This window comes from Manacus candei, unplaced genomic scaffold, assembly GCF_025592945.1.
Source record: "Manacus candei isolate 608988 ecotype Guabito, Panama unplaced genomic scaffold, ASM2559294v1 h1tg000005l, whole genome shotgun sequence".
NCBI lineage: Eukaryota > Metazoa > Chordata > Aves > Passeriformes > Pipridae > Manacus > Manacus candei.
The window spans coordinates 10,732,118-10,745,096 of record NW_026138053.1 but is presented as its reverse complement, the minus strand read 5'-3'; the positions used below and the strand labels follow the sequence as shown (position 1 = coordinate 10,745,096).

General features: G+C 45.1%; 2 protein-coding genes across 4 annotated transcripts in view; one reads left to right on the top strand and one right to left on the bottom strand.

Moving 5' to 3' along the window:
• LRRC7 (leucine rich repeat containing 7) overlaps nucleotides 1-12,979 on the bottom strand; it is a 372,813-nt gene that overhangs the window by 60,864 nt on the left and 298,970 nt on the right. The window lies entirely within an intron of this gene.
• ZRANB2 (zinc finger RANBP2-type containing 2) lies at nucleotides 944-12,289 on the top strand. The gene is made up of 10 exons (XM_051798531.1): nucleotides 944-1,076; nucleotides 1,603-1,655; nucleotides 1,772-1,880; nucleotides 3,237-3,319; nucleotides 4,753-4,829; nucleotides 5,168-5,305; nucleotides 6,274-6,446; nucleotides 8,239-8,325; nucleotides 9,926-10,090; nucleotides 10,604-12,289. The coding sequence occupies exons 1-10, from the start codon at nucleotides 1,021-1,023 to the stop codon at nucleotides 10,665-10,667; spliced, it is 1,005 nt and encodes a 334-aa protein (XP_051654491.1). The 5' UTR covers nucleotides 944-1,020; the 3' UTR covers nucleotides 10,668-12,289.

The window sequence follows — 12,979 nt, the reverse complement described above, 5'->3', positions numbered from 1 at the left end:
CGGTTCTTCCCTGAGGGTGGTTGGGCACTGAACAGGCTCCCCAGGGCAGTGGTCACAGCACCAAGGCTGACAGAGCTCAAGGAGTGTTTGGATGATCCTCTGGGGCTCCTGGTGTGACTCTTGTTACACTGTGGTCCTGTGCAGGGATGAGGGTTGGACTGGATGATCCGTGTGCGTCCCTTCAAGCTCAGGATGTTCCATGATTCTGTGATATTTGGAATGCTCTGTCTGTTCCTATGGGGATTTCACTGGGGCCACCACAGAGGGAAACCAGCCCCAACCTCATGTGTTCTCTGGGGGAAGAACCTTTTTCTGAGATCCAACCTAAACCTGCCCTGACACAACTTCAGGCCATTCCCTGGGGTCCTGTCCCTGGTCCCCACAGAGCAGAGATCAGTGCCTGCCCCTCCTCTTCCCCTCCCAAGGAAGTTGTAACTGCAATGAGGTCTCCCCTCAGTCTCCTCCAGCTGAACAGACCAAGTGCCCTCAGCTGCTCCTCACACGGCTTCCCCTCAGAGCCCTTCCCCATCTTCGCTGCCTTCCTTGGAATCCTGGAATGCTTTGGGTTGGGAGGGACCTTAAAGCCCATCCAGTCCCACCCCCTGCCATGGGCAGGGACACCTTCCACTATCCCAGGTTGCTCCAAGCCCCGTCCAACCTGGCCTTGGACACTTCCAGGCATGGGGCAGCCACAGCTTCTCTGGGCAACCTGTGCCAGGACTTCACTATCCTCTTCTCCTCAGTATCCCATCTGACCCTGCCCTCTGGCAGTGGAAGCCCTTCCCGGTGTCCCTGACCCCTGTTCCCAATTCCCTCTCGGAGACCCTTTGCTTTCCCCCTTCTCCCTCCGCCAGGGGGCGCTCGCGCTCCCACCTCCCTCTTCCCTGGTCTCAGGCGTCCGCGGCGCTGCCTGACAGAAACAGACGCGGTGTGGGCGCGGCGCGGGTGCAGGCGCGCCGCGGGCAGCCCGGCGGCGCAGGGCCCGGGTCCTTCGCTCGGCCCGGCCCCGCTCGGCCCGAGATGGCGGCGAAAAACTTCCGCGTGAGCGACGGGGACTGGATCTGTCCCGACAAGAAGTGAGGGAACGGGAATGGGAGTGAGAATGGGAACGGGGAATGGGAACGGGGACTGGATCTGTCCCGACAAGACGTGAGGGAACGGGAATGGAAACGAGAATGGGAACGGGAACGGGGACTGGGGAATGGGAACGGGGACTGGATCTGTCCCGATAAGAAGTGAGGGAACGGGAATAGGAATGAGAACGGGAACGGGGGATGGGAGGGGGGAATGAGGACTGGATTGGGGACGGGGAACAGGAACAGGACCAGGAACCGGGACGGAAACGGGACCGACCCACCGGGAATGGGGCAGAGGATGGGAACGAGACTGGGAATGGGGCAGGTAGTGGGAGCGGGGCAGGGGGAACCGCCGGCTCAGGGGTGTCACAGCCCCGACCAGGTAGGGACTGAGCAATTTCGCGTTGGGTTCGGAACAAATTGGGTTAAATTGGGCCACATTCGGGTTCGATCCAAGGGGTCCGAGTCCCCCGTGTGCCGTTCCCAGCGTTATTGATCCACTTCCTCGTGATCTGTCCCGTCCCAGGTGTGGGAATGTGAACTTCGCCAGGAGGACCAGCTGTAACAGATGCGGGAGAGGTGAGTGCCGGGACAGAGCCCGCCTCCCCCTGCACTGCCGCCCCCCTAAAACAGCGCTAAACCTTCCCCCTTAGCCCCTGACTGTCTGAGAGCCCTTTGTTCCCTTCCCTCCCCAGAGAAGACGACGGAGGCGAAGATGATGAAGGCGGGAGGGACAGAGATCGGGAAGACGCTGGCAGAGAAGAGCCGGGGGCTGTTCAGTGCCAACGACTGGCAGTGCAAAACGTATGGCCCAGACACCAAACACACCCTGGGGGGCTGTGAGTCCTTGTGCTGCTGATACCAGAGAGCAGACCCACAGCCGGGGGAAGCTGTGAGGGTGCCTCTCGTTGGCTGCACAGCACTTCAGTAATGTGGCAGCAAAAGGGTTTAAATGTCAGGACTGCACAGGTAACAGGACAAGTTTGTCCTTGATAAGCTGAGACACTTCCCAGGTTTGGAGGGAATGTGGAGATTGGAGTAACACCCCTGTTGCAGGACAAGGACCTGCCTTCTGCATGAGTGCGGTGAGGCCCTGGCACAGGTTGCCCAGAGAAACTGTGGCCGCCCCATCCCTGGAAATGTCCAAGGGCAGGGTGGACGGGGCTTGGAGCAACCTGGGATAGTGGGAGGTGTCCCTGCCCATGGCAGGGAGTGGGACTGGATGGGCTTTAATGTCCCCTCCAACCCAACCCAGTCTGAGATTCCATGAAGTTCCCTAAATATCTAATGAGCAGAGTTTATCACACAGGTGAAGACTTGGATGTTTTTCCAGGCCATCAATTGGAAAAATTAACGTCTGTGTTAGAGAATGACAGTCAAACATTATTTGAAAGGTGCCTTCTGGGTGCTGTAAGAGGGAAATGCAGAGGTGGAAGCAGAGAACTGCAGCTGTGCACTGGGGCATGACCACAGAGTGTGTCCAGAGAAGGGAACAGAGCTAGGGAAGGGTCTGGAGCACCAGGAGCAGCTGAGGGAGCTCCTTGGGCTCAGCCTGGAGAAAAGGAGGCTGAGGGGGGGCCTTCTCACTCTCTGCAACTCTGACAGAAGGGTGGAGCCGGTTGGGTTCGGGCTCTGCTCCCAGGGAACAAGGGACAGGAAAAGAGGAAACAGCTTCAAGCTGTGCCCGGGATGGTTCAGGTTGGAAATTGGGAAACTTTCTTCCTGGAAAGGGTTGTCCAGCCCTGGCACAACTGCCCAGGACAGTGGTGGAGTCCCCATCCCTGGAGGGATTTAAAAGCCATGTGGATGTGGCACTTGGCAACATGGGTTAGTGGTGGCCTTGGCAGTGCTGGGGAGTGGTTGGACTCCATGGGCTCGGAGGGCTTTTCTAACCCGAACTATTCTGTGATTCCATGACCATTATTCCTATGGTAGCATTTTTGTTAACTCATCTGAAGTGTGGAAATAACTAGAAATTTTAATGCTTTTTGTGTAATCTTGCCTCTGTCCATGTGCCTGCCCACTTGCCTGGTGATTGCACATCTTTCCCCTGATTTGTCCAGTACAGTCACCTTCCAAAGTGTCTCATCACTTCACCTTTTTATTTCCAATCTGAAACAAAATGTTTCTTACTCCTGTTTTGTTCCTTTTCCCCTGAAGGTGTGGCAACGTGAACTGGGCCAGGAGATCAGAGTGTAACATGTGCAACACCCCAAAGTACGCCAAGCTAGAGGAGAGGACAGGTGAGATCTGTGTGGATTAAATCCTGAAATTACCGTCAGAAAATAGCTTTGTAAATCAGAATGGAAGTTAAGTAATTTCACAGCTAGGTTCTTTGCCACGATAAGTTTTGTTGGTGTGTGAAGTGATGGTTTCATGTGGAAAATCAGGGAATATTCAGTTTAAACCGCTCCATGTTTGATTTTGATGCCAGGACATTTGGGAGCAATGTTTTATTCCTGTCCCAAAGGCCTGGGGTGTGTGTGGTATCCATGTGCAGAGGGCTGGGCTGTCCCAGGGCAGGTTTGAGGCTCTGCAGATAAGGCTGTTATCTCCCCAGGAGGGCTGGTCACACCAGGACTCAGTTTCAGCTCCTCCTGCACGAACATGAGCCCAGAGGTAACTGGAGCAGGATCTCCTTACAGCTCTCTGACACTGTTCCCTCTGCATGGGGGATCAGGCAGGGGATTCAATGCACAGAGTGGAACGCAAATGCATAGAAAAAAATAGAAGCCTGGAGAAGAGCCCAGAGCTCATTATTCAAAAGGAAAAACAATATTTTAATATTCTTATTTATTTTTGTAAAAATGGTAAATATTAAAGAATTAATGTAATTGTATTTCATATAATTATTGTGATGTGCAATTTATTAAAGTATTTATTAAATAATTTATTGAAGTGTTTAATAATTAAATTGATAAAATACTTCCAGTGGAAGTTGTCCCCGCCCAGGGCAGGGGGAAGGAATGAGAAGGGCTTTGGTCCCCCCCAGTCCAAACCAGTCTGGGATTCCCTGATACTTAGTATTTAATGAATTATTGGAGTTCTGCTGTCCTACAGAGGACATTTGCAGACACGTGCAGGACACCCAGCATGTTACACACTCTAGCAGTAAATTACAAAGTCAGCTGAAATGACAATGAGCCCTTGGAATTTTCCACTCCATTGTGAAAAGAAACAGGAAAGGAATAGAAATATTCTTAAGGCAAATTTTGGCAGTTGTACAACTCTGTGCAGCTGCATATACATATATATCTGTAAATATACACACGCACTCCCCTTGTGTTCCCCTCACTCCTTTCCCAAGTTGGCTGCTCTGAGGTGAGATTCCAGTTTTTGAGGATGGTGCCCTTTATTCCCAGCCCTTGGAGACACTGCAGAGCCCTTTGGGAAGCTGGTTGCTTATCACAGCTGTAATCCTGAAATAGTTTTTATTCTTTTTCCATTCCTTTAAACGTTGCTGCTGTGCTGGTTGTGTGTCTTAACCCATTTTCTCAATTAGGTTTCCGAGGAACTGTATTTAATAAACGTGTGTGGGAACAATTCATGTTCCTCCTGAGATCCTATTACGTCCTTGTGGTATATTTATAATTCCATGAAGGCTTCCAGAGCCTCTGTGGAAGTTTATGGGTTTGGTGCAGCTCAAGAGATTGTCCTGTTTTATCCCTTTTTAAAGGCTATGGAGGAGGATTTAATGAACGGGAGAATGTGGAATATATAGAACGGGAAGAATCCGATGGAGAGTATGATGAGGTAAGAGAAGGTGCAGGGATTACTCTGGAGAGACACGTGTTGTGCCAGATGTTCAGCAGTGTTTTCTAAGGATATTCCATAAAATTAAAATATAAAATGTTCAGATTTCCATTCATCTTCTCCGTTGATTCTAATTGTCCCAAAGACAAGCATCTCTCTCTCTCTTTCTAAAAAGTTTCTTGTTGCTAATTGATGTTTCATGATCCTCCCCTTTCCATTTGAGCAAGATCTTATTTTAAATTGATGTAAATTTTTTTCTCATCGAAGTTTTATCACAAAATGCAGTTGGTGATTATTTTTTGATTAAATCATATTCTGATGGCATTAAAATGTTGTAGTTTGGACGCAAAAAGAAAAAGTACCGAGGGAAACCAGTGGGTCCTGCGTCCATCCTGAAGGAAGTGGAAGATAAGGAATCTGAAGGGGAGGATGAGGAGGATGAGGATGAAGATCTCTCCAAATATAAATTGGATGAGGTAGGATGGTTATTTTTAAATTAATTACTTTTTAATTATTATTATATTGGGGAAGGTCTGGTCTGTATTTGTAGCTGTCTTTAGAGCAGCAGCCCTTGGAATAACAGTGCCCAAAGCTGCTGTGAAAGATGAGCACGAGCTCTACTTTGTTCTAAATACCTGCATCCAGAAATTTATAACTTCTTAAATCATAAATTGTAAGCTTATCTGAGATCAGAGTCCAAAATTCCAATGTCTTTATTTGGAACCTTTATGTGTGGTTACCATATATAGGGAATGCTCTTGAATTTTCTTCTTAGGCTTTTAAAAGCACGTCATTATAAAATGAAATAAAATATTCAGGGGTTTTTTTCATCTTTGCTGAAATATGTGAGCATCACTTATTGGGTTGTCCACGTCTTCAGACAAGAGTCCTGCAGAAACATGTGCATATGGCTGTGTTTTGTACATCAGTCACCAAATTTTGCATGTGAAACAAGTCTCTGCAGAATTGGCAGATTTGGTTAACTTTGGTTATAGATAAGTATAGATAAATACAAAATATACATATATAAATAAAAAATAGACATCTATAAATATAAAATATGCATGTGTAAATATAAAATAGGCATATATAAATAAAAAATATACACATAGATATATATATACAGTAATAGAAGTATATATATATCTTTGGTTATTGATTTTGAGTCTGAAAACTTTCAGGCACTCATTTAAAGTGGTAAAAATGTTTTTTCATTAACTTCATTAAATAACAAAAAATGTGATTTCATGTGGGGATTTTGCAGGGGTTTTATTACTTTGAAACACAAATTTTCAGTCACTCCTTAAAATTTGGAGATCTAAATAAATTCAATTTAATTTTCAAAGGTTGGAAGACACAAATAAACCATAGAATAAGTACAAACCACTAAGTGAAGAAAAAATAAAGCCATTCCTGAAGTGTTTCTTGTCTGTGCCTTTCCCAGGATGAGGATGAGGACGATGCTGACCTGTCCAAGTACAACCTGGATGCCAGTGAGGAGGAGGACAGCACGAAGAAGAAGAAGCCCACCCGGCGCAGCCGCTCCAAGTCCCGCTCGTCCCACTCCCGCTCCTCCTCGCGCTCATCCTCTCACTCGAGCTCAAGGTCCAGGTCCAGGTAAACGGGTACAGGTCCAGGGTAACGCCAGGCAAAATGTCAGTATCTAACTTCCTTCTTTACTTGTTTTTCTTGATTGCCTTACAGTTGTAGTTAATGATGTGAATGATTCTGTGTACAGGATTTATCAAGGGGGGACGATGCTCTCTGCCCTCTGGGGAGGCTTTGTGGGTCTTGTTGCTTGTTGTAGTGAATTTAAGTTGATGTTTGATGAAATCCTCCAAATAATTTTAAAAATAGAACTTATTTTTAGGTTTTTGAGGCTTGGTGGCTGTGTGTGGTTCAGTCGTTGAACAGAGGGTGGCACTGCTGGAGTGGGAGGATGTGGCAGAAGGGGGAGTGATGGTGCAGTCCAGGCAGATTCAGTGAAAGGATGGAATTCCTGGGAATAAAGACAAGAAACGTGAACTTACTTTGATGGCAAGTGACAAATCTTAAAGTACGGTGGTAATGTTGTGGAATTGTTCCAGGCCAGGTTGGATGGGGCGTGGAGCACCCTGGTTTAATGGAAGGTGTCCCTGCCCGTGGCAGGGGGTGGGACGGGATGAGATTTGAGTTCCCTCCCAACTCAAACCAATCTGGGATTCTCTAATAACACTGAAGGTTTATGTGGGACCACACAAAGCTCTGCTTAAGGCAGACTTAAGTTCTGTCATTACTCTTTACATTCAGTAATAAATGAACAGTTCAATCAGTGCTCTGTAAACATGTGATGGAAATCATGGTCTACCTTTTGAGCTGCCCTATAACTAATACAAGGAGAATCTGATAGGTTTAAGACCTAAAATATGTACTAGCTCACAGGGTTATACATAAAATTCATATATTTATAAAGTTCAAGTTTCTTCTAATCTTCCCAGGTTTTTAACTGCCCCTCTCTGCTCTCACTGCAAATGTGAAGTAAAAAGTAGTTTGTTAAGATTTCAACTTCCTGTTGAATATTTTGCTTTTGACTGCAGTTAATGGAAATATCAGTGCCATTTGTGGATACTCCTCTGTGGTTTTAAAAGGGTTTCAATGTATTTTCTAGTTAGCATGTGTTCACACTGCTGGTGTCCTGCCCAGTAAAGTGAGAAAGCCATGGTAACAGTATAAACTGAGAGATTAACAGCAAGTAGAATATGTTTTTCCTGAAAATACTATTAGAATTTGATTGCAAAGCCTCCTTTTACAATGATTGCTGTGAGTCCTCTGCCATTGTTACATATCTCTTGTGGTTTGTGCTTTAAAAAAAATCCATCAGTGAAAAATTGGAACGTGGTTTTACAAGTTTTACAAGTCATGTTAGATCTGGCTGTGTTTTAGCCCCAAATTAACTACTTAATTTTTAATGCAGGGGAAAATCTTTATGTAAATTAGAAGTTGATTACAAAATGCTTCTGAGAGCTGACTGGGGGAAAAATTGAGCTGGCCTTTCCTAATGCTCCTATCTGCTCTGCTTTTCAAAGAAACTGATGGTTTTCCAATTAAGGCACAAATTAAGGCACTGACTTCATGAAATAATTAATAGATAAGCAGTTATTTCTTTTTTCCAAGTAACTGCGATCCTGTTTAATTGTTGTGCTTTGTTTTAGGAAACACAATCTAAAGCTGACTTTATAAATATTTAATGCATCATCTTACTACGTTAAGGTGTCTGGTTTAAAATGTGCTGTGGTGATATGGAGGGGCAGGAAGAAATTGTCACCTTAGCAACTCAAACTGTGTTGCTGCATCGTGTCTCTGCTCAGAGAGCAGTTACTCTGCTAAATGCAAGTCAGACACTGGAAAAAAATCTTCCATGTTGTTGCAGGTCCCATTCAAGGAGTTCTTCCAGTTCCAGATCAAGATCTCGTTCCAGTTCCAGAGAACAGTCTAGATCTCGTGGGTCGAAATCCAGGTGAATGAGGTACCGCTCTGTCCTTGCAGAGAGGAAAGGGCAGAAGGACCAACCTTGTTGAGTTCATCGTAAAGTTGTGCCGGTCAGAGAAACATTAACTTGTTTTTATCTTGGAAGTCAGAATCCCTGGGGTCTCTGCACGAGGCTGTTGCCACCACAGATGTGTTTGTGGAGAAGGCGAGGTTTTGGTGGAAGAGGTTAAGTCTAGCCTAAGCCAGCCGAGCGGACGCCACAGATCTGCAGTGTGGAGGAAGAAGGATTTGAGTGCCTGGTCCTGCTCCAGGCATTTTGGGTGCTTTTATTGTTTCCACTTGGGCTGCTTGGTGTGGAAGAGAGTTAGAAATTGCACTGTACTTGTGGTGTTGTGTTTAGTGCTAATTCCATACCTTCCACGAGGCACTGCGGCCGTCATCCTTATAAACTTGGGGGTTGTGTGAAAGGGTTGATGGCAAATGCTGTGAGGAGCTGAGAGCAATTAGAGCTGAGTTCTGTAGAGCTGTCCCTGAGCTGTGCAGGGCAGAGTAACAGGAGCACACTGGAGGTATCCTTGCACATTGGCAGAACATTCCCTGTTGATGGATGAAGAACTGTCCCTTTTCCATGCACGCAGAGAGAGAATCCCAAAACTCTAAATAAGGAAGCTTGAGTTGGGAAGAAGGAGCACAAATGGTGCCACCACCCTTTGGTGGCAGGAGCGTGCTGTGGATTGTCACGTGAGGGTCAGCACAGGATGGAATCCGTGCTTTTGGGAAGAGGAGAAGGGTCCCTGTGCCCCCACTAGAGGCTGAAGGGGCTCCTCAGCTGAGCTGGGTTGTTTGAGGTGCCACATGGCCATTTACAGAGTGTCCCCAGCACATTAGCTTGGCATTTTAGGCATTTTATGTCATTTTGAAAGGACAGTTTAGGACTTTTTAGCTCTTACTTTTTCCACAAGTGGTTTTTTCCTTGGATTTTTTTTTTAGAAAGCCAAAGTGATTTTTGAGTGCTGTAAGTGAAGATGGTTCATTTTAATTTTTTTTATGTCAAAATTACTGTATTCTAAGACTTTTTTAAAAATATTTTTACTATATTCTAAAAGGCTTTTTACATTATTTTGGTGGAGGAAGATTTCAATCTCTACACAGATTTATTCTGAGATTTGTAAATATACTTTCTGAATTTTTTACTGTTTTAGCCAAATCTCCAGTGTGAAATATCCATTAGGATATGAAATGAAACAGGATTAAATGAGCTTTAGATCTCTGGGTTTTTTTTCGCTTTCTGAATTTAACTGCTGAGAAAGGTCCTTACAGAGGCAATTTCCTGGCCCAGTCTCCCAATGCTTTTTTTGTCAAAATGGGTCATTTTGGTGAATGCTGGGAAAAGCTTTCCAAACCATTGGTGGCCCATTTATCAAGAAACACTATTTAGCAAAATTTATTCAGGAAAGTACCTGGCAGAAGTTTTATTGGCAGAAGTAAGTATGGAAGCCCCCCTATTTGCTTTACAGAGCACTGGTGTAGAGTAGTGAATGTTCATGAAAACTGTCTCTGTCTGTTCTTTCTTTGTGCTTTCTCTGTGATACCAGAATTAAATCTGATTTATTTCTTAATCAATAAAGATCCAGCTCCAGGTCCTACAGGGGGTCTTCCACCCCAAGGAAAAGATCTTACTCAAGCTCTCGCTCCTCATCCTCCCCCGAGAGAGGCAAGAAGAGAAGCCGCTCTAGATCCTCTTCATCTGGTGATCGCAAAAAAAGACGATCGAGATCACGGTCACCCGAAAGGTTTGGGTTTATGTAGAATAAGAATGGGTGTATTGAAATGTGTGATTTTTTATTTTATTTATTCTGAAGGACTGAGATTCACTGGGAAGGAATTGAATCTGATCAGTTATTCTGAGAGTAAAAATAGTTTTCTCACTTCCCCTACTCTTACTTCTTGTTAAACCCTCTGTAATTGTTTTTTTTAATTATTTTCCCCCCCTCCAATGAAGTTCCTCCTGGAAGGAGCATGTTCCGTAGAAAGACCTGGCTCACCCTTCTTTCAGCGTGTGAAAGTGTTACTGTGTACATTATTGAATTATTTTCATAAGTAAATATTGTATTTAGAAATTGTATTCTACTCTCAGTATTAAACTTAGACTTTTAGTATTAAATTAGTAGCTTAAAGTTACTCAATAAGGCCCCTATCAGATATACTTGGCTTCCAGCTATTGTAGGATACAGACTGCTCAGAGTAGATGCCAAAATTCATTTCCACTTATTTCTTTGCATGCTTTCTCCATTTGTATCTTGCAGACGCCGCAGATCATCCTCCGGATCCTCCCATTCTGGTTCCCGTACAAGTTCTAAAAAGAAATAATGTATTAAAGCTCACATTTACAAAAAAACCCACCAAAATTCCAGTCAGTGCATGAGACATTTTTAAGAAGTTGGTGTCTTACTTGGTCAGAAGTGCTAAATCTGCTAGTAGAGGTGCATGTCTGTCCTTGCTTTCTGGCAAACTGCAGCTTTGTTCATCCATGACCCAAAACGTGAGGTAGCATTTTAAGCCATAAACTCCCCCGGCGGAGGCGGGAGGTTCTGTGGTGTGAGTGAGGGGAGGGTTATTATTTTTAAAGATCAGTTCCTCCATTTCTGGCTCCCTCAGATGTAGGAGCAGGTTGGGAATGTCCTGATCCCGCTCTGCTCCTGGACTAAAGCCGTGTGAGGAGGACCCCCTGAGCTTTGTTTAGCCACCTCTGGAGCGTGTGATGGAGCTCCCATGGGACCACAGCATAGGGTAGGGCTGGAGTCACCTGGGGACAGTGTGAGGGCTTAGGGCTAAGATTTGTTCTTGTTCCATGTTGAAGTACCAGTGTAGATGGACACCCCTCTCTAGCAATGCTCAGTGCAAAGCAGCTCTTAGACCCCCCAGTCCATCATGATTCCATAGAGGGAATTAGCCTTCATTCTTGGGAAGCGAGGATGTTGGAGATAGAAGTTCTTTGCTGCAGCCAGCAAAGGGCCTGTTGGCTGTGGTGGTTTCCTGACCCTGGACTCCATGATCCTTTTACAAACGGATCATTTAGGATCTGGTCCTGCCATGGAGGAGTTTGGAACTAGCTCCTTGGAATCAAGGGAAGCTTCCGCAGGCCGCATGTAAAATTCCCTTCGGGGCTGACTAAAATTTTCAAGGTATCTCAATTTTATTTTTCTTTCAAAAAATGCGAGTGAATAAACTGTGTAGAAGGTTCTGGCTTCTTAAATGTGTTCTTCATCAATCATTCTTTTTTCCTGCAACATAATTTATGGCTTAAAATGCTTTGTGGAATCCATTTTAGTATAAAACTTGGTCTCTCTTGAGCTCCGTTTGGTTAAGAAAGGTTTAAGTCTTCAGTGCCATCGCAAGGTAAGTATGGTGAGGAAAATTCGTTTTAAGCAAACAAAGAGCAATATATCTGCATTTATTTCAGTAGTAAAACTCCCAAACCCAGATTTGCTGCTTTTTTCAGTAAACTGCACAGAAACAAACGGAGCAACATTTAAAAACTCCATTCTACTCTTTTTTTCCTTTTTTTTTTTTTTGAGACATCTTTTGGACTGGTCTAGAAGCGAAATGTTTTTGGTGTAGAACTATTTTGGTAATCTTTTTGCAGAAAAAAAAATGCAGTTTCTTTAATGCTTTCTTTTCTCTCTAATTTCGATGCTAAATGTGTGTAGGTTGCACAAGAGCAGATTAGTCTGTAACTGTGCCTCTGACTTCAACGTCCAACTACTAAAGTGTACAACTCAGATCAAGTAGACGCTCTGTTGTTAGCATTGGGGTTTTCTTGTGCTTTGTATTCCAATTGTTGCTGTACTTAACAGATGAGGGGGGTTAAAGTTAGCAACTCATAGGCCACAGGCAAAGGAGAACAAATGGGTTCATTTGGCTTAGAGAATGTGTAAGGCAAAATGATGCTGTAGACAAGTGTAAATAAAACCTGTGAGTCAACTGTGCAACGAGTGCTTTGTCTTGGGGACACCCCCCCCCCCTCCTTGTCACCTGCACCAGCAGGGACTCCATGGCTGGAGTCCCACTTAGCTGGCCAATAGATCTGTTTTCAGATCAGTTCAGTTCTTTAAGTTCTGAAAATGTCTTTGGCTTTCAACAGCAGTGCATTCAAACTGAGCTTTTACAAAGCTTCAGGGTGTTTCCATAGGAACATGGAATATTCTGAGTTGGGAGGGACCCACAAGGATCATCCAATCCCACTCCTGGCCCTGCCCAGGACACCCCAGCAATCCCACCCTGTCCCTGTTGTCCAAACACTCCTTGAGCTCTGTCAGCCTTGGTGCTGTGACCACTGCCCTGGGGAGCCTGATCAGTGCCCAGCCACCCTCTGGGGGAAGAACCTTTTCCTGATATCTGGCCTAAATGGATGAAATGACAGAGTAAGGTTCAGTCTGTCCCTCACCCTGTAAGAATCCTATAAGTCACTGCTGCCCCATCCCTGAAAGCGTTCAAGGCCAGGTTGGACGGGGCTTGGAGCAACCTGGTCTAGTGAGCAGAACTGGCTGGGCTTTAAGGTCCTTCCCAACCCAAACCAGTCTGGGATTCTTGGATACCTGGTGTCCTTCACTCAGGTATCAGAAAAGCCTTCTTAAAAAGTAAATTTTGAAAATCAAGCACTGACTGATGGACTCCAGGAT